Below are 23566 nucleotides of genomic sequence, written 5' to 3' on the forward strand. Positions count from 1 at the left end.
ACTACATCCATTTTCCAGCTTCGCAATAAACAAATCCTGGAAACTGATAATATCAGAGATGAAAAAAAATTTAAACACTACTACAGTATTCCCCTTTCTCTATGTTCCAAGACCTGCAACCATGGATAGTATCAAATCCTACATATACTGTGTTTTTTTTCTGTATGTACATATCTAAGATAAAGTTTGATTTATAAATTAGGCACAGTAAGAAATTAACAATAAAATGGAATTACAATATACTGTAATAAAAGTTATGTGAAAGTGGTCTTTTTCTCTCTCAAAATACCTTACTGTACTGTAGTCAAGTTCCTTGTGATGAAAAATGCCTACATGAAGAGATGAAGTGAGGTGAATGATGTAGGCACTGTGACCTAGTATTAGGCTACTAACTAACCTTTCAAATATGTCAGAAGGAGGATCATCTGCTTCTGGACCACGGTTTATTGCGGATTAACTAAAACCATGGAAAGTGAAACCACTAGATAAGGGGGGGTAGGGGAAACGCTACTATAATAACCTCATGTTGAAAATAAGCAAAATGAACTGCACAACTTTATATGCTGTTAATAACTTTCAAATTCTTCAACATGACTATTTAGAATTTTACAAAAATAAGTATGATGCTTTTCCTGACAAAATTATTTTAGCTATATAAAATTTCAAACTTTTTCAAAAGCCTACCAGAATAAAAATAAGACAGAATTCTGAAATAGGAATTTGATGAACTGATGAGGAATTTTTCAAATATGCTAAGTGGATGCATTTCAATTAATCTGTAAGGTTAAGGACATTTTCAGTAATGCTCAATTAGATTAAAGGAAAAGTCTATTAAATAAAGCACTTTGCTTTCAATGAACAGGAAAAAGGTTTATGTAAAAATCTAGGCATTCTTAAGTCTTTTCACTCTATTGATGTGCTTACTGCTTAAAAAAAAAGTTGTACAGGCATCAATGCAATTTACCTAAGGTTCTATTATCTTATTAGCAAAGCAACAAAATACAATTTTTAAAAAAATTAGACACATTTCTATCATACCTGCTTAAAACTATGCTTGTATTCTTTGCAAGCAGTCTCTACTGTAAACTTTGTACTGAAAATATTACAAAGTTTTGCACCATAACCATTGCGACCACCTGTAAGAACAATTAAATGTGAAAGGTTTAACGAAAGGGATTTTAGGGAACTTGGTTAACTTATCTACCATAGAGCAGATCTGTGCAAAATAGTTCCACTTACTGCATTACCTTAATAATCATGAACTGAATATTTCAGAGTATATTTGGATTTTTTCATTTAAAGAAAAATACAATTAAGATTTAGCACATATGATAATATAAATAATATGCACTTTGCAGATTCATTACCTTCATCACAAAAAAATTAAACTTGCTATCTCCTATAATCAAGTAAGTGTATATGAGTACAAAATCTGAGCTTTCTATCAAAGTTACTTCTCTATTACAAAAATTTAATCTACGTCACTTCCTAAAGCCTTGGTTTTGAAAATAAATAAATAAAAACCATCAACCCACTTGAGCAATGGAAATAAGTAGGGAAACATTTGGTTTTGATCAAAGCACTTTCAACTCTATTTACAAAGCCTAGATTTCCAATCTCGACCATCCTAAAACAGTTTAGAAGTAATTTAACAGATATCAAACAAAAGACATGGTGCTTATGTAACAAGAAATTCACATACACAGGAATTATACATCTGACTTTCATTAGTACTCTAATTCAAAACTCAAACTGTCAGCCAGGTTAGAGTTCCAGGAGTTCTAGCATGAGCCAATGCACTATCAATTAAGCTTTTAAAATGTCTCTGTCAGACATAATACTTACACATGATAGTTTTTTATAGACATTAATTCTGAAAATAATTTTCTCACAATAAAACTACATAGGTTTCCTTTTCTGTAATATTTAATATAGGAATAGTTAAATTTTATGTTGAAAGCATAAAAAATTCAATAAAAATTCTGATCAGCCATTTAGACTTTACCTGTTACTTTTTTCTCATCATCATCATAGTTACTGGATGTTAAAAGCTGTCCAAAAATTAATGCAGGAACATAAACTTTCTCTACTTTGTGTTCTACTACTGGAATGCCTTTCCCATTATTCCAAATGCTTATAATGTTAGATTCACTGTAAATAAACAAGCAGAATTTAGAGCTTAAAATGGTTTAAAGATATGTTAATTTCCATAAAAAATAAAGTAATCCAGAACAAACCTGAGTAACTGTAAGCTAAACTAAAGCCATTACTAATTAGAAGACACTCATCTTTCAAGAAAATACTTGCTGAGGATACACATTTCTATCCTAGTCATAACTCAAATTAGGGCCACTAAGATCTGCAGGTAATATTGAAAATTTTCTCAGGAAAAGAAACTTCTTAGCCTCCCAGAAAACAGTTAAAGCAGTGAAGCTTTTACAAGAAATCAGCTAGCTACAGGGGCGCCCAGGTAGCTCAGTCAGGCGTCTGACTCTGGATTTCTGCTCAGGTCATGATCTCGCAGTTCAGGAGTTCAAGCCCTGTGTCAGGCTGCTTGGGATTCTTTCTCTCTCCCTCTCTCTGCCCCTCCCCCACTCCCCCCCCCCCCAATACACTTAAAAAGAAAAAGCCACAGATCCGTTTCTTTTCAAATACATTAGCCATGATCTCTTCCTGCTTCATTCTACCAGGATACCACCTGTGAATCACAAGCTCTGCAGAACCAGCTGCCATTGCCATTTTCATTTCCTGCCTGTTGCTTCAGTACATATGGAAGAGGACAAACAGCCTGAAATGTATTCCATTCTCAGACTAAATATTACAGGGTTGTTTTGCATTGTAGCAATCATTGTTATAAACTAGTTTTAATGGTTTTAAAAAATGTAGATGTTACCTATTTTAGGTTTTTTGGGTCTTCCTATCACAAAACCATCCATTTAAGCCCCGAATGGTATACAATAGAGGCTCCTATAGCTAACATCGACTTGATGTAGGCAATAGTCCTGATAGAAAATTTTGCCTACTCTATCATTTTGAGTAGTACATACTATGATCCTTTAACCCATTTAAGAGCCAAATTTGCAAGGAAACACAGCATCATAACTAACACTGAGAACTGGCTCTCAAAGTTACCATTTGCCAATCTAATTCATAATTATTCTTAGATATACTAAGAATTTAATGTGAATTTCACTCACATATACATACCTTAATCTCTGAAGAATTTTTAGAAGTACTTATTAAGACTAAAAAATTGCTATAAAAGCCAAAATTAAAGTCATATATCCAGAGGGAAATCAGTTAATTAAATCAAGAAAGAAACAAACTAAAAAATAACTTTTAGCAGCACATCATCTTCTTTCCCTAAATCAGCAACCAACTTTTCTTTCCCTCGTTCTCCAACACAGGTTCAATTTTCCAAATGTCCTAGGCTCAAATTTTGATAGCATTTTTTATTCAGATCTCCTGATCATTCTCTAGAGTCCTTACTCATCAAGACTTATTAGTATGTCCTTAGATTCATTTCATATCAGTATTCAGTCCTTTCTTCATTCCAAATACTAATACACGAAGCTAGCCTAGTTATCACCTTAAATACTGTATACAAAGCTGAAAAGTCCTCCACTACATGTTTACAGCCATATCCTTAATTATAGTCAAATTTAATTCCACTATTCTGCAACACATATCCTATTTTTCCTTCAGGTCAGTTTTAATACTTGTCCATGTTCATTCTCAATTCTTCCATTTCTTTTTTTACTGGTCTTTCCTTTGCCTTTTTAGTCTCTTTGGCCAAAATTTACCCTAACTTTGAGAAGTCAGTTTATGACTTCAGTTCTCCATTAAGCCTTTTACCCAGCCAAAATTATATACCAAAATTTGCTTATATACCAAAATTAGAAAAAAAAAATCTAAATTATTTATTGGGGACCTCAGGAGATTAGATTATCTCACTTGTAGGTAAACACCCTCTACAGAATACACAGCTGAATGTTTAAGTATGTAACAGTTTCAAATTGCCTAGTGTACCTCCACTTGTGCCTCCTATCTCCAGAGGTAATAGTGGGCCCTAGAAACACAGGCCAGAAACTACACTACTTTTCTGACTTCCAAATACTTCTTAGCTTAAGCTTAAAACCTGTAATTATTAAGTACCTATTTTCTATAAGAAACTTCATGGAGCTTAAAGTTAATAGAGAAGAATCCTAAAGGAAATAAAGAAAGGCAATGAAAGTTACTGACCTTAAATATCTCAGAATGACACAAAAGCCAATACAGTCATGAGTAAACCCTTAAAATGTTTTTCAACCAATTTAGTATATCATATATGGTACTATAATTAAGATAAGCATTTTGTAAATTCATTATCACAGTTAAAAAATAAATAAATAAGGCTTCACATCTACATTCAGTAAGCCTAAGTATGAAATCTGAACTTTCTATCGGTCACCCCTCGCTACTGAAAAATCCCAATCTGCATCACTTCCCAGATCTTGCATTTATTTCTGTAAGCTCTAAACAATGCTTCAGAGTTCTATAATATAATATTTGTTCCATTAATAATCTTCACAGAAATATTAGGAAAAAGAATACTGTTTGAATGAGCTACAAATAAAGTTTCAAAATAATTAAAACTAAAAAGAAACCTGGAAGACAATCTAAATATCTAATATTCATCAACTGGAAAAAGGTTAAATTATGATATATCAACATGATAATTAGTAACAGTTACAAAGATTTAAGTAGATCTATATAAGTTAATAACAAAGGCTGTCCACAATATGTCAAATAAAAATGGAAAAAGCATACAATCCCAATTTTTAAAAAATAAAAACATATCTGTTAATGTATTTCAATAGGAGTGTGTACTATTTTATAAAGCTATGGATTTAAGAGATTTAACCCTACATAAACAAGGACACTTAAACTAGAGGGAGAGTTAGAATTCTGGTTAATATGCTTTCCACATTTGTTTTTAATCAGATAGCTGCCAACAAATAAGTTGTTTCAATACTAACCATCATATTCTATTACTTAATGAGTTTTAAGTTCTTCTGTAAACAGTTGCTCCAAATTCTAGCAAAGCTGCCCAAATTCTGCACGGCACCCCCTGCTAATATATTCTTATGCCTTTTACAACCATGGCTGTTATTTAAACTTTACCTCCACATTAGAGTACTATTGAAAAAGAAAGAGTAAGAGCTAAGCTATCCACACTTAACCCATTAACTATCAAAATTTAACCTCTCCTTTACAAAGAGTTCATGTACACATGTGCACAAAGAAAATTTTAAATCTGCTATACAAAAATATTAAAAAGAATGAAACTCAGAGGATATCAAAAATGAACAGCAGAGAACACTGGGTCAATGAAATAAATAGCAGAATAGCAGTTTCCCATTTCAATTCTGCTTTTAATAACTTCTTTAAGGGCGCCTGGGTATCACAGGCAGTTGAGCATCCGACTTCAGCTCAGGTCATGATCTCCTGGCTCATGAGTTCGAGCCCCGTGTCAGGCTCTGTGCCTACAGCCCAGAGCCTGAAGCCTGCTTCAGATTATGTGTTTCCCTCTCTCTCTGCTCCTCCCCCTCCGCAGCTCGCACTCTTTCAAATATTTAAAAAAATTTTTTTCAAAAATTTTTTTCAAAAGTTAAAAAAAAAATGAAAAGGGAAAAAGATCACTAAAGGCACTAGTTACATAGAATTACTTTGTCCAGAATCTATAATAAATTTAAAGGTCAAGCACTCCACCAAGAGCCACTATTCAGTCTACAGCGTTGTTTTATAGCTCAGTTCTTCATCACTTTGTTATGACGGGATCCTATGTAAGCTGTTTTAAGTCCATGTTGTTGGATTAATGTGGCCAAAACAATTAAGATAAAAGAACCAAACAGCCGTGGGGCGCCTGGGTGGCTCAGTCGGTTAAGCCGCCGACTTCGGCTCAGGTCATGATCTCGCGGTCCGTGAGTTCGAGCCCCGCGTCGGGCTCTGTGCTGACAGCTCAGAGCCTGGAGCCTGTTTCAGATTCTGTGTCTCCCTCTCTCTGACCCTCCCCTGTTCATGCTCGGTCTCTGTCTCAAAAATAAATAAACATTAAAAAAAATTTTTTTTAAATAAAATAAAAAAAAATAAAAAAATAAAAAAAAAAAGAACCAAACAGCTGTAATCATGTTCATCAAGAATGTATTTAAGAAAGAGCCCCTTCTTCCTTAGTTTTCAGTAAAAATCTTTACACTCTGAACTTTAAAAAGCTTAATGTTATCTAACATTCAACATCTATTACTCCTCACTAGCTAGCTCTCCTAAAGCACATTAAATGATACTGTTTTTAACTGATAATTTCCTAAATATAGAAAAAAGTAATCTTGAAGCTAAAATTTCATTGAAACTATTTTAAACTCTGCATAAATTACAATTTATAAGGGTCCTATGCACTTTACCACGTAAATCCTCAAGAATGTATTTGTTACAGAAAGGATCCAAAGGGGGGAAAAAATGGAAAGAAAAAGAAAAATCTAGAACTTTAACAGCACAGTTATGCGGTAATATTTTCATACAAGATACTGTTTTATATACATATATACATGAATCGTAACCATACCATCTAAAATTAGATTAGTGACAGTAAGACTAAACCTGAATTATTAAATATTCACATTAGAGAAAAACCGTAACATCATTCGAAATTACTAATAAGATTATAAATGATATAAGTAATGCAACATTTTACAAAAGCATGCTGGCAAAAACAGGATAAATGTAACAGTAATATTTCTATCTTAAAACTGTATTGTTTTCACTCCCTTTCAATTCTCCAAAACAAATCACCATAGCGAGATCGAATTAGCTGAACACCTGGTATATATTCTATAATACCAGCAGTTCCTAATTTACATATGATGTTATAAATAATGGAAAAGTCCAAATACTGGTCATAAAAAATAAAATTTACCCATAATATAATTGGAAGAGTACTAGCAATAGCCCTTAGCCTTGACTCCTAAAGCCAAGACAAAAAAGGAAACCTCAAGTGACCACTGTATCACCTGAAACAATAGCCACAGCACCAAAGAGAGAGAAAAATGGTTTCCAAGTGTTCCCATAAGGAAGTGCTTTGGAATAAAACATCATGAATGAGAGAGAAAACTATAAAAGTATACTATATTACGGCTAAAAGAGGCAAAAATAACAATGTCTCATGCAACAGGGAAACTTTAGGAGTACTAATTGTATACAGTATTTGAAGAGTATTCAAAAGCTGGGGGCTATCAGAATAAAACAACTTAGCATAAAAAATTAAACTTGAAATATACTTACGGATCAATAGAAACTTTAATACAGGTCATATTCTTATCCCTCTGTTTATTGTCAGCTGCATTAACTACAAATTAAATATTGTGATGAGTAATAAATACATGACACAACTTCATGTGCATCCCAACTTAATATAAATATTTACAGATAGTAATAGTTAATGAAAATTATTACTAATTTCTAATATAAAACTTTATTTTCCAAATAATATTCTTAAGTTTTATATCACACTAAATTACTATTGTGTTATCTACTACAAACAAGGGGTAGGGGAAGGGTAGATTTTGTGATATATAAAAATAATTAAAAACAAACATCTGCAGGCTATAACCCCCTAATCCAGCTGAGGCCCAAAAGAAAAAAATTTGAATTTAATTATACTGTATCTTTCTCTTGATATCCTTCAATAAACTAGTGGTTTTATAGACAGGTTGAGATAAAATAAATTATTTTTAAATGAAAAAGGCAACGTCTGGGGCGCCTGGGTGGCTCAGTCGGTTAAGCGTCCGACTTCGGCTCAGGTCATGATCTCGCGGTCCGTGAGTTCGAGTCCCGCGTCAGGCTCTGGGCTGATGGCTCAGAGCCTGGAGCCTGCTTCCGATTCTGTGTCTCCCTCTCTCTCTGACCCTCCCCCGTTCATGCTCTGTCTCTCTCTGTCTCAAAAATAAATAAACTTAAAAAAAAAATTTTAAATAAAAAAAAAAAGGCAACGTCTTCAGCATCCTTAGAAATCAAAACTAAATCTTATGTACTATAATAATATATTTTCATATATTAACCACTGCTGTGGTTAGACACATGACTACACAAATTTGAACGCAAGCTAGCTGTCAAATTTAACTTCAGTCACAGAACGACTATGTTCCTGGTAAACACTATGTAACATAAAAGTAAAAGTGAGTGGATAGCTGGGAAGCAAGAGTGAAAGGTATAAAATGCAAGTAATCAGGTTTACTCCCCTACTCTTTCCCCAAAGGAGGAAAGCTGGAGGAAGCTCAGAGAGACCCACATAACCCAGCTGTCGAGGAAATCTCAAGTGGCTGATGAGGTAGCAGAGCCCAGAGGCTCTAGAAAGTCCTTGACTAAAAATATTTCCAATGTGCAAGCATTCCCTAGCAATCAAATGAGCATCCACATTTCATTGATTTAATTAATCCTATGATTTGGAAAAAAAAACAGAGATCATTCAGAACAATGATTGCTTCTGCCCAACAGAAATGACTGATCTGTTGGTAAAAACCACAATTTTACATGTCTCACTGCAAACTCACTAAATCTTCAAGGATCAGGTCCTGTAATCTATATTTTTAACATGCCCCCCTAGGTAAAAGGGATGCACACACAACCTGCAATGACTACACATACAAGATACAAACCAACTTTGGATTACTGATCAAATACAACAAATTCATTTTATAAATAAATTCAAAGATATGTGCACAAATATGAAAATATTACAGCAAGTGACATAAATTTTCTGAAGAACATTATATTCAGCACATAAGCCCAAGATATGCCTTTAAAATTTATACTGTAGGGGCGCCTGGGTGGCTCAGTCGGTTAAGTGTCCGACTTCGGCTCAGGTCACGATCTCACAGTCTGTGAGTTCGAGCCCCGCGTCGGGCTCTGGGCTGATGGCTCAGAGCCTGGAGCCTGCTTCCGATTCTGTGTCTCCCTCTCTCTCTGCCCCTCCCCCATTCATGCTCTGTCTCTCTCTGTCTCAAAAATAAATAAAAAACGTTAAAAAAATTTAAAAAAAAAATTTTTTTTTTAATAAAATTTATACTGTAAGTCTAGCTTTATTTACATATTGATGTATATATATATACATCAATGGACACAAATGCATTAAATCTTAAGCAAGTACTCACCCAAAATTTCATCAAAGATCTTGTATAAACCTGGCACAAAGGTAACCTCTCTGCAATTCATTCCTACATCTTCATCATATACCCACATTAGCTGCATTACGAGAAAAATTCAAAAGGAATTATTGGGTAAAAAAGCATTTAACATCAATTTTACATAGTATAAACCCACATCTGTCATTTCCTCTGTTAATACTTAGACTTTCAAAGTAAAAACACATACACTACTTCAGTTCCAATCATCTTCACGACATTCATATCCAATTTCAAAAGTTTCAAAATGGATAAATTATTCATTTTGTATTGAGTCTGTATTCTTACACATAAAGTCAGTTTATTAATATAAGGCACCAAGAATTGTTAGAAACAATATTTAAGTAAAATAGGAAAAAAACACTACTTCATGTTTTAGATTTTTCTATAAAGAGCACAGATTAAAATAATATGAATACAGCATGACTTTAGAGTCAGAGACTTAGCTTTGAATCCCAGCTCTTATTGGCTGAGAGATCTGAGCAAGTTATTTACATTTATTTAAACTTCAGTTTCCTTGTCTATAAAAAGGGGGTAACAGTACCTACATCCCAAAATTGTTAGAATCAGATAAGATAATATGTGCAAGCCAAGTTCATAGTAAGCATCAAAGGGTCATTAGTGTATATATATATAAACTCTACAATTTGAAGCAAACCACAGCATAAACTTAAGAATTTTTAAAAGGTTCACACGCTACCATTTTACTCTATACTCCTGACCTCTAATAGTTTTTAACTCCTAGTTTTTTATCTTCAGCAGGAAATAAAGACATTTCTACCTACCTTAAATCTCTCTCTCTACTTTACATATGACCACAAAGACATGAAATTATGTACTAAGCATATAATCACAAAAATTTTATTAAGTAGAACAGATATACATCTCCTAATCTCAAAATCTAACAAATAATTACCTGTGTCAATGGCTCCACTGACCCAATATACGTATCAGGACGAAGGAGAATATGTTCAAGTTGTGTCTTTTTCTGATACACTCTCTCAACAGACAACTTCTTTGAAGAATCATTTTTGTTTGCAGTTTCTGACTCTTCTTTTTTTGCAGCATTGTTCTGATCAAAAAGAGTCTAAAATTAACCAAAAAATCAAATTTAAATAACCTACCAAGGGGTAAACTAAAATGTATATGGACACAAGACATAGGCTTTCTTTTTAATTATCATATTATCTCTCAGGCTCACTGATTTTTAAGCCTTTAAGAGAACACAGGTCTATTTCCTGACAGTCCAGTTCTTTTAGTACAGTGTAAAACTGCAGTTTTGACTTAGCCCAAAAAGTAGGTAAAGTCACATGCCTACACCTATATAATCCACAAATATAAATATTTCCCAATTCTGTAAGTTTTCAAGATAATTCTTACAGTCCTCAAAAACTTTCGAAGGAACAGGAGTTCTGGTCAGGTTATAGGTTCACAATGACTAAATCTGACTAGCTGCAGGAGTCCCCAAGTCTTCCACATACCAACGCCTTGCCATTAAACTACTGAAAATTATAGTCAAGAGTAGGCAAAAGTAACCTACACAAAATAGTAACCTATGTAGTTAATTAATATGCACTGATATTGCTGAAAATACTAAGCATGGTTTATGAAATCTCAAATTTCACATTTTTTAGAGGTCATGCCAATAATTCCTTATATATCAGTGCTAGGTACCTCATTACTGAGGCATCCCATGATTCTAGTTTCTATGCCAATTCCAAAGAGACAGAGGTTGGTGATCTTAATCCTAACCATTCCTACAGTAGATAAGGATCCCTAATCCAATTCCCGAGGTCTAGAGATTTCCCTGTCTTAATAGCAGCAGAGAACACACGCTTCTTCTGGAATTCCCTAATGTTGACAAATAAGACATCTCACTAAAAGAAAGGTGTTATACTGACATATTTTTTTACAACCAAAAAATAATTCACATATAAGACACAATGAAAATTGAGATATCTTCACAGGTCTTTGAATTTAGTAGAAATGAAGTGGTCAGAAGACAAACAACAAAAGAGGTTTTGTTTTGTTTTGTTTTTATGCATTTGAACAAGTCACTTCAATTCAGGTCCTACATATAGGACCTGAATACATACCATCCATACATACCATTATCTTTAAAGTTAATATTTGAAAAAAGGTCATTACATAGTCTTGAAATTTATGTTTAAAAATCAAATGCAGAACCTCTGAGCAGTCTAAACCAGGACAAGAATTGTAACATACAAACTCTATGGAAATTCAAACATTAATTAAAATCTTCCAGTGCCATAAATTTAACATAAAATTAAAGATACTTAATAATATTTCAAAATAAAGTATTATAAATAACTCATTTTCTATATTTTAAACTATATTCTTATACATTCTTTCATTTATACATTACACTGCTCAATTAACAACAGCTTTGGATAAAAGAAAATAATTGTTTCATAAAGTCTTCACATTCTATTTCTCTCAAGAGTTAGATGATGAACTGGCCAGAAGTATGAATTATATTTTAAAAATACCAGACAGTCTCCAAATTTCTAATCCTGGCTTCTCATGAGATAGCTCATTAATTTATAGAAACAAATCTAAAGGTAAAAACAGAATTGATTTTTTATAATGGGTCCTCAGAATAGTAAGGACTAAGATCACACTCTTTTAGAAAGTGTTTAAAGGCAATAAATGCTATGGAATAAAAGTGAGCATTAACTTAGAACTATTTGCAATCATTGGCATAAAGGTTAGGAACTTATAATAACCATGCAAGTAAAGGCTTTCTGATCCCAGGCTACTACTCCAAATCCCACAACAAAGAAAACATCTTTGATTTGACTAAACCAAAGACAGGTCTACCTAATTTGGGCTTCCACATTTAGCCCTGACCAGTTACACTGAACTAAAAGGGCGCACACACACAAGTATGTAAAACAAGGGTAAAGCCCTTCAGCACTCCTTTAAGAATTAACAACTTTTCCCATATCCCTTCTTCCTCCCAAATGGATTACGAGAGAATAAGGAATGTTTGCTTGCACCTAACAGATCCCTATCAAGTTCAAAAGTTGTCATTCTTGGGGCGCCTGGGTGGCGCAGTCGGTTAAGCGTCCGACTTCAGCCGGGTCACGATCTCGCGGTCCGTGAGTTCGAGCCCCGCGTCAGGCTCTGGGCCGATGGCTCGGAGCCTGGAGCCTGTTTCCGATTCTGTGTCTCCCTCTCTCTCTGCCCCTCCCCTGTTCATGCTCTGTCTCTCTCTCTGTCCCAAAAAGAAATAAAAAACGTTGAAAAAAAAAAAAAAGTTGTCATTCTTGATAGGATAATGTCTCAAAAATGAGAGAACAAGTGAAACATAGTTGGCTTTGTTAAAATACTACCTGTAATTTTCTCTCAGAATAATATATAAATGTTAGAAAATAAGTTGACAAGTGCTTGTGTGGCTCAGTCAGCTAAGTGTCCAACTCCTGATTTTGGCTCAGGTCACGATCTCACGGTTTGTGGGTTCAAGCCCCACATCAGGCTCTGCGCTGACAGTGTGAAGCCTGCTTGCTTGGGATTCTTTCTTTCTCCCTCCCTCTCTCTCTCTCTCTCTCTCTCTCTCTCTCTCTCTCTCTGCCCCACCCCCACTCACATGCTCATACACACACACACACACACACACACCCTCCCTCTCTCTCTCTGCCCCACCCCCACACACACCCTCCCCCTCTCTCTCTCTGCCCCACCCCCACTCACATGCTCATACACACACACACACACCACACACACACCCTCCCTCTCTCTCTGCCCCACCCCCATTCACATGCTCACACACACAGACACCCTCCCTCTCTCTCTCTGCCCCACCCCCACTCACACGCTCATACACACACACACACACACACACACACACACACACACACACACACCCTCCCTCTCTCTCTGCCCCTCCCCTGCTCACGCTCTGTCTGCCTCTCTCTCTCAAAAATAAACATTAAAAAAAAATTTTAAGTATTGAAAGGCCTTAAAGAACACATATTATTTATAGAATATAATAAAACAAATGTTTTGAGATCTGTCGACAATTCAATATTAACTCTCAATTTCTAAAACTTGCATTTAAAACTTTAAACCTAAGTATTTCATTGAGTCAATATTTTTAGTTAACTTTACCAAAAATTATTTGTTATGACTATATAAACTCTATTGCTTTAACTTTTATGTGAAAATGCTAGTAATCAAGTATTTTTAAATGGGTAGCTTATTAAAACTACACTATTTAGTGAACAAAATTATAAGAGTATATAAAAAATATGAGCCCATTATCATCAGAAAAAAAATTACTCATTATACACGCATAGGAAAAAATATAAAATACACTCAACAGAATATCATTCAAAATCATCTGTGAAAAGTAGAAATAAGTTTTCTTTTTTTTTAATGTTTTATGTTTATTTATTTTTGACAGCAAGAGAAACAGAGCATGAGTGGGGAGGGGCAGAAAGAGAGGGAGACACAGCATCCGAAGCAGGCTCCAGGCTCTGAGCTGTCAGCACAGAGCCCAATGTGGGCCTTGAACTCACTGACCAAGAGATCATGACCTGAGCCGAAGTCAGATGCTCAACCGACTTGAGCCACCCAGGTGCCCCTTTCATTTTTTTTTCTGATACACATTTTCTAGTTTTCTACAATGAACATGGATAGAAGTATTTTTAAAGTTTATTAACCCATGTATGTGAAAATGTAAATAAACTAGAATAAAACTGAAGGTTTCTCTTTTCTAGCGACACTGTTAATACCTACCTATTACTTCCACACTCCCAACTTTCTCACTAGAATCTAGGCAAAAAGTAAAACCAAAATAAATAAGATTGGCAGCCTTGGCATAGAAAATAGAAATTAACACTGTGGTCAGATTTGTCTTTTACTTTCCCATTCTCAACAAATGGCTGGCTCACTAACAGCAAACAGAAAGAGAAGGTTCTCTCCTGAGAGGTCTATAAGTTTTTCTGACAGAAACCTGGAATAATGTCCTGTTTATTAGCAGAAAGTTGTCCCCTAAATAATGTCCATGTCACTAAAAATCAAAATCTGGGGGTGACGGGACAGACAGCAACTGCTCGCTCCTCCCCCCCACCACAATGGGATGATCCCATCCCTAGAACAGGTATAAGTACAAACATCTTGGGCCTGAGAACTAAGTAAAATGAGAAAAATCTATTGATCATCTTCCCTCCAGCTGTTATTACCACTATCTCTAGCTAAGAGAGAAAGAAAAGAAAAGGAAAGAAAGAAATCACCAAGTAGTTCTTCAGTTTTAACACTATTACTGATAATATTCAGAAAAGAGATCACGAAACTAGCTTAAACAGAAACAGACCAGCAAACCCATATCTACACATTTATAAAAACACTCAATCCCACAAATGATAAAGAAGACTGATATATATTTGACACTTGTAGGCTAAAAGAATTATGCTCGTTTCATTTGGGGAGGAGAGGTGTTAAACTTCCCATATTAATGTCAGTAATTTTGGGTTTTCATTCACAACTTATGTGGTTTACCTGTAAATCTACAAGTTTTCCCAGTGAATCTCTTGTGTGATTAGCACTATTTGAGAAGCTGAAAAATCCTTATTGAGTTGCAATAATCCCCTCATCCTCCTGTTTAACTGAGACAGGTAAATGTTAGCAAAGAGGTTTGATTTTTAAATTTTTGTTGTGGTTGCTGTTGTATTCATCTTTTGCTTTTCAAGTCCTTGTTTCGCTATCTTCTTAATTTGCTTTAAGTTTTTGAATTATGCTCATTTGAAACACTGAAAAGGGGGTCTTTTGATTCAAAAATGATGATTTAAACTTTTCTTATTCTTATATGTTCATAGTAGTAAAATACCTTGTACTATCGTGATTGCACTAAGTACTCCACATTAAATAAAAATTCACAATATGCCTGTAAAAATAATCAATTACCAAAAACATTCTAAATAAATTTTAAGGTTTGATAAAAGTGAAAACTTACAATTTAAGTTTATTTGTAATTTATTTTACTGTCTAAATTTGTTTATGTGGACAAAATACCGAGCTATTTATAGTAATAAATCCAGCATCTAGTTACAATGGAATATAAGAAATCAGAGCAACATTTTGATTTCCACATAAAACTAAAGTCAATGAAAATGTAAAATAACCCCATCTGAAAATATCCTTCACATATCTAAAAACGTTTTAATTCTCTTTGTGGTTTACACATGATGCCATAAACGACTTTTTCTGAAGTTCAAAAGCTGGCTGCCAAATTAATGCATTGTTGGGGATTTTTAAATTATAACAAAAACATCAAAATAATTCATGTAATTGATATTAAAATATTATCGTATAGCACTTTTGCAATATTGCTAACTCCTAGTGAAAGGATATAGATGTAACGCTTATCCAAGATTCAACCTTTATCAAGAATACTTCTCAACCACCAGAAGAGAAAGAAAAACATTCCAATAAAACAAATTTTTTATTTCAGAATGAGTATGTACCAAGATCATTCTGTTTAAGAAAAAAAAAAAAAGACTGTTCCATGCACAGTTCCAGAGCTGTCACGTGAGATATAGCAATTTGGGGCAATCACCCACAGTTCCTGTTTTTCTGTGAGAGAATGAATTGCTGCCAAGGAGGGGAGAGGAGATGGTTTGCCAGTTGGTGCTAAAAAGGAACTGAGCCAGTCATTCACATAATCGGCACAAAAAATCTCACCATCACCAAGCCAACAAGAGTGGTGCTAGCAAAACCTTGGCAACAAGCCTTTTCTCCTGTCTTCTATAAATGACCCCCTTAGACTTCACATTACCCTTTTGTTACATCTCCTCCCCTTCCTTTCTCCCTCAAGACTGCCACGCTTTGATGTTCCTTTCACTCATATTTCACCTATGTAACAGAGAGGGCCATGCTACAACAAAAACCAACACTTTGTCTTCCATCTATGCTCCTCAAGAGATGCCCTCCCAAACCAGGGACAGGGAAAGAGATGGAAGGTGAGGGATACTTAAGATCATAAGGAATGTTTAAATGTCCACTGTGAAAATAAAAAATACACTTTCTCTCAAAGGCATCCAAATTGGAAAGGAAGAAGTAAAACTGTCACTATCTGCAGACGATATATTATATATAGAAAAATCTAAGGACTCCACCAAAAAACTATTAAAATTAACAAATTCAGGAAAGATGAAGGATACAAAATCAATATATATAACTCTCTTGTGTTTCTGTACAATGACAAACTATCAGAAAGAGGAATTAACAATCCCATTTACAACTGAATCAAGAAGAATACTTCGGAATAAATTTAACCAGAAAGGTGAAAGACCCATTCGCTGAAAACTAAGACATTGATAGAGAAACTGAAGACACAAAAAAATGGAAAGATATTCTATGCTCATAGAATTAATATTCTTAAAAAGTCCATACTACACAAAGCAGTCTACAGATTCAATGCAATCCCTATCAAAATTCCAACAGCATTTTTCAGAGAAACAGAACAAACAATCCTAAAACGTGTATGGAACCACATAAGGCTCTGGATAGCCAAAGCAATCTTGAGTAAGAAGAAAAGACCCAGAGGCATCCCACTCACCACAGTTTCAAACTATATTAAAAGCCATAATAATCAAAACAGTATGGTATTGGCATAAAAACAGACACAAAGATCAATGAACAGCATAGAGAGCCCAGAAATACACCCACACATACATGGTCAATTAATTTACAATAAAAGAGCGAATAATATACAAGGAAGAAAGGATTGTCTCTTCAATAAATAAATGGTGCTGGGAAAACTGGACAGCCACATGCATGAATGAATGGGAGCCCCATCTTATACCATACACAAAAATGAACTCAAAATGAATTAAAGACTTCAATGTAAGCTCCCTGATGTGGGTCTTGACAATGATTTTTTTAATGGACACCAAAAGCAGAGGCAACAAAAGCAAAAAATAAGCGAGACTACATCACACTAAAAAGCTTCTGCACAGGGGCACCTGAGTGGCCCATTCCGTGTCCACCTCCTGGTTTCAGCTCAGGTCATGATCTCACAGTTTGTGAGTTCAAGAGAGCATGCAGCCTGCTTCAGATTCACACTCTCTCTCTCTTTCTGCCCCTCCCCCATTCACACTCACGCACACTCTCTCTCAAAATACAGAAATAAACTTAAAAAAAAAAGCTTCTGCACAGCAAAGGAAACCATAAAAAATAAAAAGGCAACCTACCAAACATGAATACTTGCAAATGATAAATCTGATAAGGGGTTAATATCCAAAATATATAAAGAACTCATACAACTCAATAGCAAGAAAAAATCCAACAAAAAAAAAAAAAAAAATGGGCAGATTTCCTGAATAAACATTTTTCCAAAAAAGACATAGATGGCCAATACACACATGAAAAAACATGCAACATCACTAATTATCAGGGAAATGCAAATCAAAACCACAATAATAAATAAATAAATAAATACCACAATAAGATACCACCTCACACCTATCAGGAGGGCTATTAGCAAAAAGACAAGAAATAAGGAGTGTTAGCAAGGATGTGGATAAAAGGAAACCTTAGTGCACTGTCGGCAGGAATGTAAATTGGTGCAGCCACCATGGAAAACAGCATGAGGTTTCCCAAACAAAATTACAAATAGGGGGCACCTGGGTGGCTCAGTTGGTTGACTTCAGCTCAGGTCATGATCTCATAGTTCGTGAGTTCGAGCCCCCTGTCAGGCTTTGCACTAGCAGTGGGGAGCCTGCTCTGGATTCTGTCTCCCTCTCTCTGTGCCCCTCCCCCACTTGTGCTCTCTCCCAAAAATAGATAAACATGAAAAATAATAATTATTTTTAAATAATATTTAATAAAATATTAAATAAAAATATTATTTAAAAATATTATTATTTTTAAAAATTAGAAATAAAATTACCATAGAATCCAGCAATTCCACTTCTGGGCATTTATCTGAAGAAAACAAAAATACTAACTTGGAAAGATATATGCACCCCCATTTTCACTGCAGCATTATTTACAATAGCCAAGACACACGAGCCACCTAAGCGTCCATTGATAAATGGATAAAGAAAATGTGGTACATACGCACATACATACATACGCACACACACACACACACACACACACACAGAGGAATATCATCCATCCATAAAAAAAGGAACTTTTGCCATTTGTGGCATGAATGAAACTTGAAGGCATTACGCTAAATGAAATAAATCAAAGAAAGAAAGACAAATACTGTACGATCTTACTTATATTTGGAATCTAAAAACAAAGCAAAACAAAAACCCTGAATATGGAGGGTGAAGGGAACAACATGGCAGAAGGTGACCTATAGGTACAAACTTCCAGTTATAAAATAAGGAAGTCCTGGGAATGTAATGTAAAACAATGTGACTACAGTTAATCATACTGCACTGTATATTTAAAAGTTGCTAAGAGAGTTGATCTTAAAAATGCCAATCAAAAGAAAAAAAATTGTAACTGTGTGGTGATGAATTATGACTTATTGTTATTTCACAATATTAAAAAAAAAAGAATACTTTCTCTGAGACAAAAGACATGAAAATTCTTTTCAATAGACTTGAAGAAAAAAAAGACGCATGCATGTGTACACATCTGAGAGATTATGTGGCAGCATTATGTGAATATATGGATAATCTCAATCAGTCCTCAAAGAGCTCCACAAAGTAGACACCCTTATCATAATTCTCCTTCTATAGATGAGGAAATGGAATGGAAGTCTGAAGAAGTGTTTTCCCAAAGCTAATAAACTAGTACTTGAAGAAGCTGAATTATGAAACTATGTGATCTGATTTCACTGAAACTATGTGATCTGATTTCACAGCCCATTCTCTTAAAAAGCATTGTTACACAAGATACATATACCCTAAAAAGGAAACATATTCCCTAGCTTTTTGTGTGAAAGTAAACGAAAGGTTAGTAGAAAGAGATACAAGTATACCCCAGAAGACTTTTTAATCCTGTTACATCAGGATATAAAAGATGAGGCTTTTTGGTTTTTAATGTTTTTAAAGTGGGAGGTTGTATTAAATCATGGTTACAAAGATAAACCTGGTTTCAATCCCACTTCTGCCTTAGTCAGGTGATTAATAGTTTGTTACCTAATTCTCTAACCAGCCCCACCCCCATTTCTTTCTCTGCAAGTGAAAATAATGAACTCATCATACCTTTTCTCTAACGGGGGCCCTATTTTTAAAAACTATAAAAGAGGCTTAGTTTTTAAAAGCTGTACTTAGGGGCGCCTGGGTGGCTCAGTCGGTTGAGCGTCTGACTTCAGCACAGGTCACGATCTCGCGGTCCGTGAGTTCGAGCCCCGCGTCGGGCTCTGGGCTGATGGCTGGGAGCCTGGAGCCTGCTTCCGATTCTGTCTCCCTCTCTCTCTGCCCCTCCCCCGTTCATGCTCTGTCTCTCTCTGTCTCAAAAATAAATAAATGGTAAAAAAAAAAAAAAAAAAAATTAAGAAAAAAAAAGCTGTACTTAGTAAAATACAACTACTGGCACTGAAATAATGAACAGATCTAAAACTACAGGTAAACACTCACTTCCATTCAGAAAAGTTAGCACCAATTATAACATTTTCTAAGTGCTGCTTTATGTTACTCGACAATGTATCTAACATCGCTACCTGACCACTTGTCTTACTAATGATAGACTTTTGAGGAAGTTATATGTCAGTTACCCCATTTGTTAAGAATAACTGAGGTTAGGGGCACCTGGGTGGCTCAGTCTGTTGAGAGTCCCACTTCAGCTCAGGTCATGATCTCGCAGTTTGTGAGTCTGAGCCCCTCATCGGGCTCTGTGCTGACAGCTCAGAGCCTGAAGCCTGCTTCGCATTGTGACTCCTCCTCTCTCTGCCCCTTCCCTGCTCATGCTGTGTCTCTCTGTCTCTCAAAATAAATGTTAAAAAAAATTTTTTTTAATAAAAAAAATAACTGAGGTTGGATTATGAATTCAGCTTTTTGCTGAACACTATAAAGGATACAAATAAGTACAACACATGGTCTCTGATTTTAGGGAGTTTATAATTTAATTGTTAAAGGCAAAATTAGGCGTGAAAGTTATATAAAAATACTTTTTTTTTTTTTTACCCATAAGAGTAACAGGAAAGGATGAGTGTAAACTGGAGGATAAGAGGTCTGGTGAGACTCTGAGCTAGTCTTGAAGAGTAATTAAGATTTAGACTGGTCAAGAGCCTTCTTTTGGGAGGGGGATGGGTAATGCCATGTGTTGCTGGTATTAACTTCTATTGGGATGCTTGCCAACATGTAGTATTAACATTGTCATTGCATGAAAGTTTACATTTTTTATAGGTATCTCTCATGACATATATTTTTAAATGTTTATTATTTTGAGAGACAGAGAGAGTGAGAGCAGAGAGAGAGAGAGAGAGAGAGAGAGAGAGAATCCCAAGCAAGCTCCACACTGTCAGTGCAGAGCCCAACATGGGGCCTGAACTCATGAACTTTGAGATCAGGACCTGAGCCGAAATCAAGAAATGGACACTCAACCGACTAAGCCACCCAGGTGCCCCTAAAGCAAGGTTCTTAATACAAATCTTTAAATAATATTTGAAAATACAATCATGTTTTCTGAATTAGAAATATTCACAGTAAACAAAAAAAGTATTCCTTGTCTCTCACTGAATTTTACTTTTCTAAAAATTTTAAATACTTATTTATTTTTGAAAGATAAGAGCACAAGAGGGGGCGGGCAAAAAGAGAGGGAGACAGAATCCAAAACAGGCTCCAGGCTCTGAACTGCCAGCAGAGCCGGACGTGGGGCTCCACTCACCCCACTCACGATCTGTGAGATCGTGACCTGAGCCAAAGTCGGATGCAATGCTTAACTGACTGAGCCACCCAGGCACTCCTCATTGAATTTTACTTTTTAAAACACTATGTTAGTTGTGGTTTTATATATTTTTTAAAGAAACTTATGTTTTAGAGACAAATACTGAAATATTTACAGATGAAGTGACATAATTCTAGGATTTGCTCTACTTCAAAATAATGAAAAGGGGCAAACTGGGTAACCTTGAGTTGGTAATCGTTGAAACTTGGTAAATAGAAGAAGGCTTCTTATATTATTCTGGGCACCACTTTTTTATATGCTAATATTTTAATTATAATATCTTTTAATCTACCAAATTAGAGTACTGCTAGGAAAAAAAAGATCAATATTCATATGGTAATTAACTATATTCTAATGTTTCCACAAAAGTTTTTACAACCACTTACAAATGATAAATAACAAAACGAAATTAACTAGAGGGTCTACTAATCAAAGCTTTACAAACTAAAGGTTAATTCAAGAAACTTTTCTTAGTTCAGGAAGCCTTCAGAGCTGTTGTCAGTGTTAACTCAAAATAGTTCTACTATATTTTTCACTTTTTTTAATTTCAAAAAATTAGCTTAAAATGCTATAAATCAAGCACAAACCAAATACAGTATCATAAGGAGAAGTTAATGTCAGTCTTAAACCACCCTGCTTTGTGGTTTCAGGTACTGAAATGTAAACTTTCAGGGCGCGCCTGCGTGGGTCAGTCGGTTGAGCTTCTGACTCTTGATTTTGGCTCAGGTCATGAACTCATGGTTTGGGAAATCGAGCCCCAAATCGGGCTCCGTGCAGACAGTGCAGAACAGAACCTGCTTGGGATTCTCCCCCACGCTCCCCCACACCTCCCGCCCCTCTCTGCCCCTTCCCTGCTCTCACTCTCTCTGTCTCTCAAAATAATAAACATTTAAAAATATATGTCATGAGAGATACCTATAAAAAATGTAAACTTTCATGCAATGACAATGTTAATACTACATGCTGGCAAGCATCCCAATAGAAGTTAATACCAACAACACATGGCATTACCCATCCCCCTCCCAAAAGAACGCTATCAGGGACTAATTCCATTTTTATTTCTTCCTGTTACCCACAAGCAGGTGGCAACATAACACCAGTTTCAATACAGCAGGCAAAGTTACCCCTCTTCAGAAATAGATGACCACTGAAACAAATCCCTGAATTCTTTCAAAGGAATAATTTCCTTTCACCCGGGTTCAAAAGCATTTCATGTAAAAGCAACTTCATTATTCTGAGTGTACATTTCTTGAACTTCACCACCAACAACAAAAACCATTTATTAAACCCAGAACTGGCTACCTATGTTTATCTCATTTAATTCTCAATGCAACCTTATTTTATAGATGAGAAAACAGACATTGAAAGGATAGGTCCCTTTTGGAGTATGTGTTGGGGAAAGGATCTGAATCTACATCAACTTGACATCAAAATCCATCCTCATAACCACCTCACTATATTGCCTCCCATAAAATTAGTCTATGATCAATGATGTTGATTATGGACATAAAGGTGGTCATATAACCTGACAAATTTAAAGCAAGCATCAAATCTTAAAGCGGACTTCCGGAGTGATGAGCGTTTCAATAAACTTCTAATCCAACAAGAGGATACAATCTATAAGATTAAGTGACTTTTACTGTATTAGTTTTGTATGGAAAAAAAAAACCTTTAATAAATCAAAATTATCAAATGAATTTTCTGATACTGAATGAGACCCTCTAAGTTTCATGAAATTTTTTATGTAAATAAGTTTCCTATTGAGCTTGACAGAAAAAGCAGTCATTTAGTTATCTACAAAGTTAAATACCAGTAAATTAAATATCGCTATCAAATGTCAAATGCCAACCAATTCAATCTTGGAGCAAAATGTTTACCATTACAGAATCAGAAGTCCTCAGGAACACAAATCAGGCCTGGACACTTCCAAATAGTGAATGAGAACCATCTGGCTAACTCAATTTTCAGAAGTTGTTTGATTTTAGTAACAGGGGTAAGGGCCATCCATTTGTAAAAATCATTGTTTTGCATTTATGCATTCTCCCCTCCCAGAATGGACCGCACGGACCAATAATTTATAACCTCACATGTTATCTATCCCGGCTCTGATCTGTTCACCATACTACATTATTGGAGCAGCATACAAAATTCGGAAAACTCAACAATAAAAGCCTGGCAAGTCACTTTGCAAAGCACCCTGGCACCCAAACATAAGTGGTTAAAATGTTTTTCTGCTACCAGTAACATACTTTTTTTTTTTTTTTTTTACAAGGAATACTTTCCAACACAGAACTGCTACTCAACTCCCCTCAACCTGGCCCAAGTGAAGAGAAAATGAAGCAGTGGTAATAAAAATGCCAATATGAAAGTTTCCTTGGGTGTTTTGAAAAAGGGAAAATGCATCGAAAGTCCCTGTAAAATGTAACGCTTTTTAAATGTTTCTCCTGGAAACCAAGTCAGTTGGCTGAGCTGCGCTT

General features: G+C 35.2%; 1 protein-coding gene across 2 annotated transcripts in view; it reads right to left on the reverse strand.

The window, feature by feature from the left end:
- Positions 1 to 23566, reverse strand: part of TOP2B (DNA topoisomerase II beta) — a 65197-nt gene that overhangs the window by 40395 nt on the left and 1236 nt on the right. The window contains exons 2-6 of one of the 2 annotated variants that reach the window (XM_019422918.2): positions 10132 to 10287; positions 9186 to 9276; positions 7318 to 7381; positions 2006 to 2151; positions 1039 to 1136 (exon numbers count right to left, since the gene is read on the reverse strand). In XM_019422918.2, coding sequence (XP_019278463.1) covers positions 1039 to 1136; positions 2006 to 2151; positions 7318 to 7381; positions 9186 to 9276; positions 10132 to 10287 — 555 coding nt within the window. Of the gene's footprint in view, positions 1 to 1038; positions 1137 to 2005; positions 2152 to 7317; positions 7382 to 9185; positions 9277 to 10131; positions 10303 to 23566 lie in introns of both variants that reach the window. The other variant, XM_019422917.2, reaches the window with a different exon arrangement.

The sequence above is a fragment of the Panthera pardus genome, unplaced genomic scaffold (genome assembly GCF_024362965.1).
Source record: "Panthera pardus isolate Hobbes unplaced genomic scaffold, ASM2436296v1 HiC_scaffold_16, whole genome shotgun sequence".
Classification (NCBI taxonomy): domain Eukaryota; kingdom Metazoa; phylum Chordata; class Mammalia; order Carnivora; family Felidae; genus Panthera; species Panthera pardus.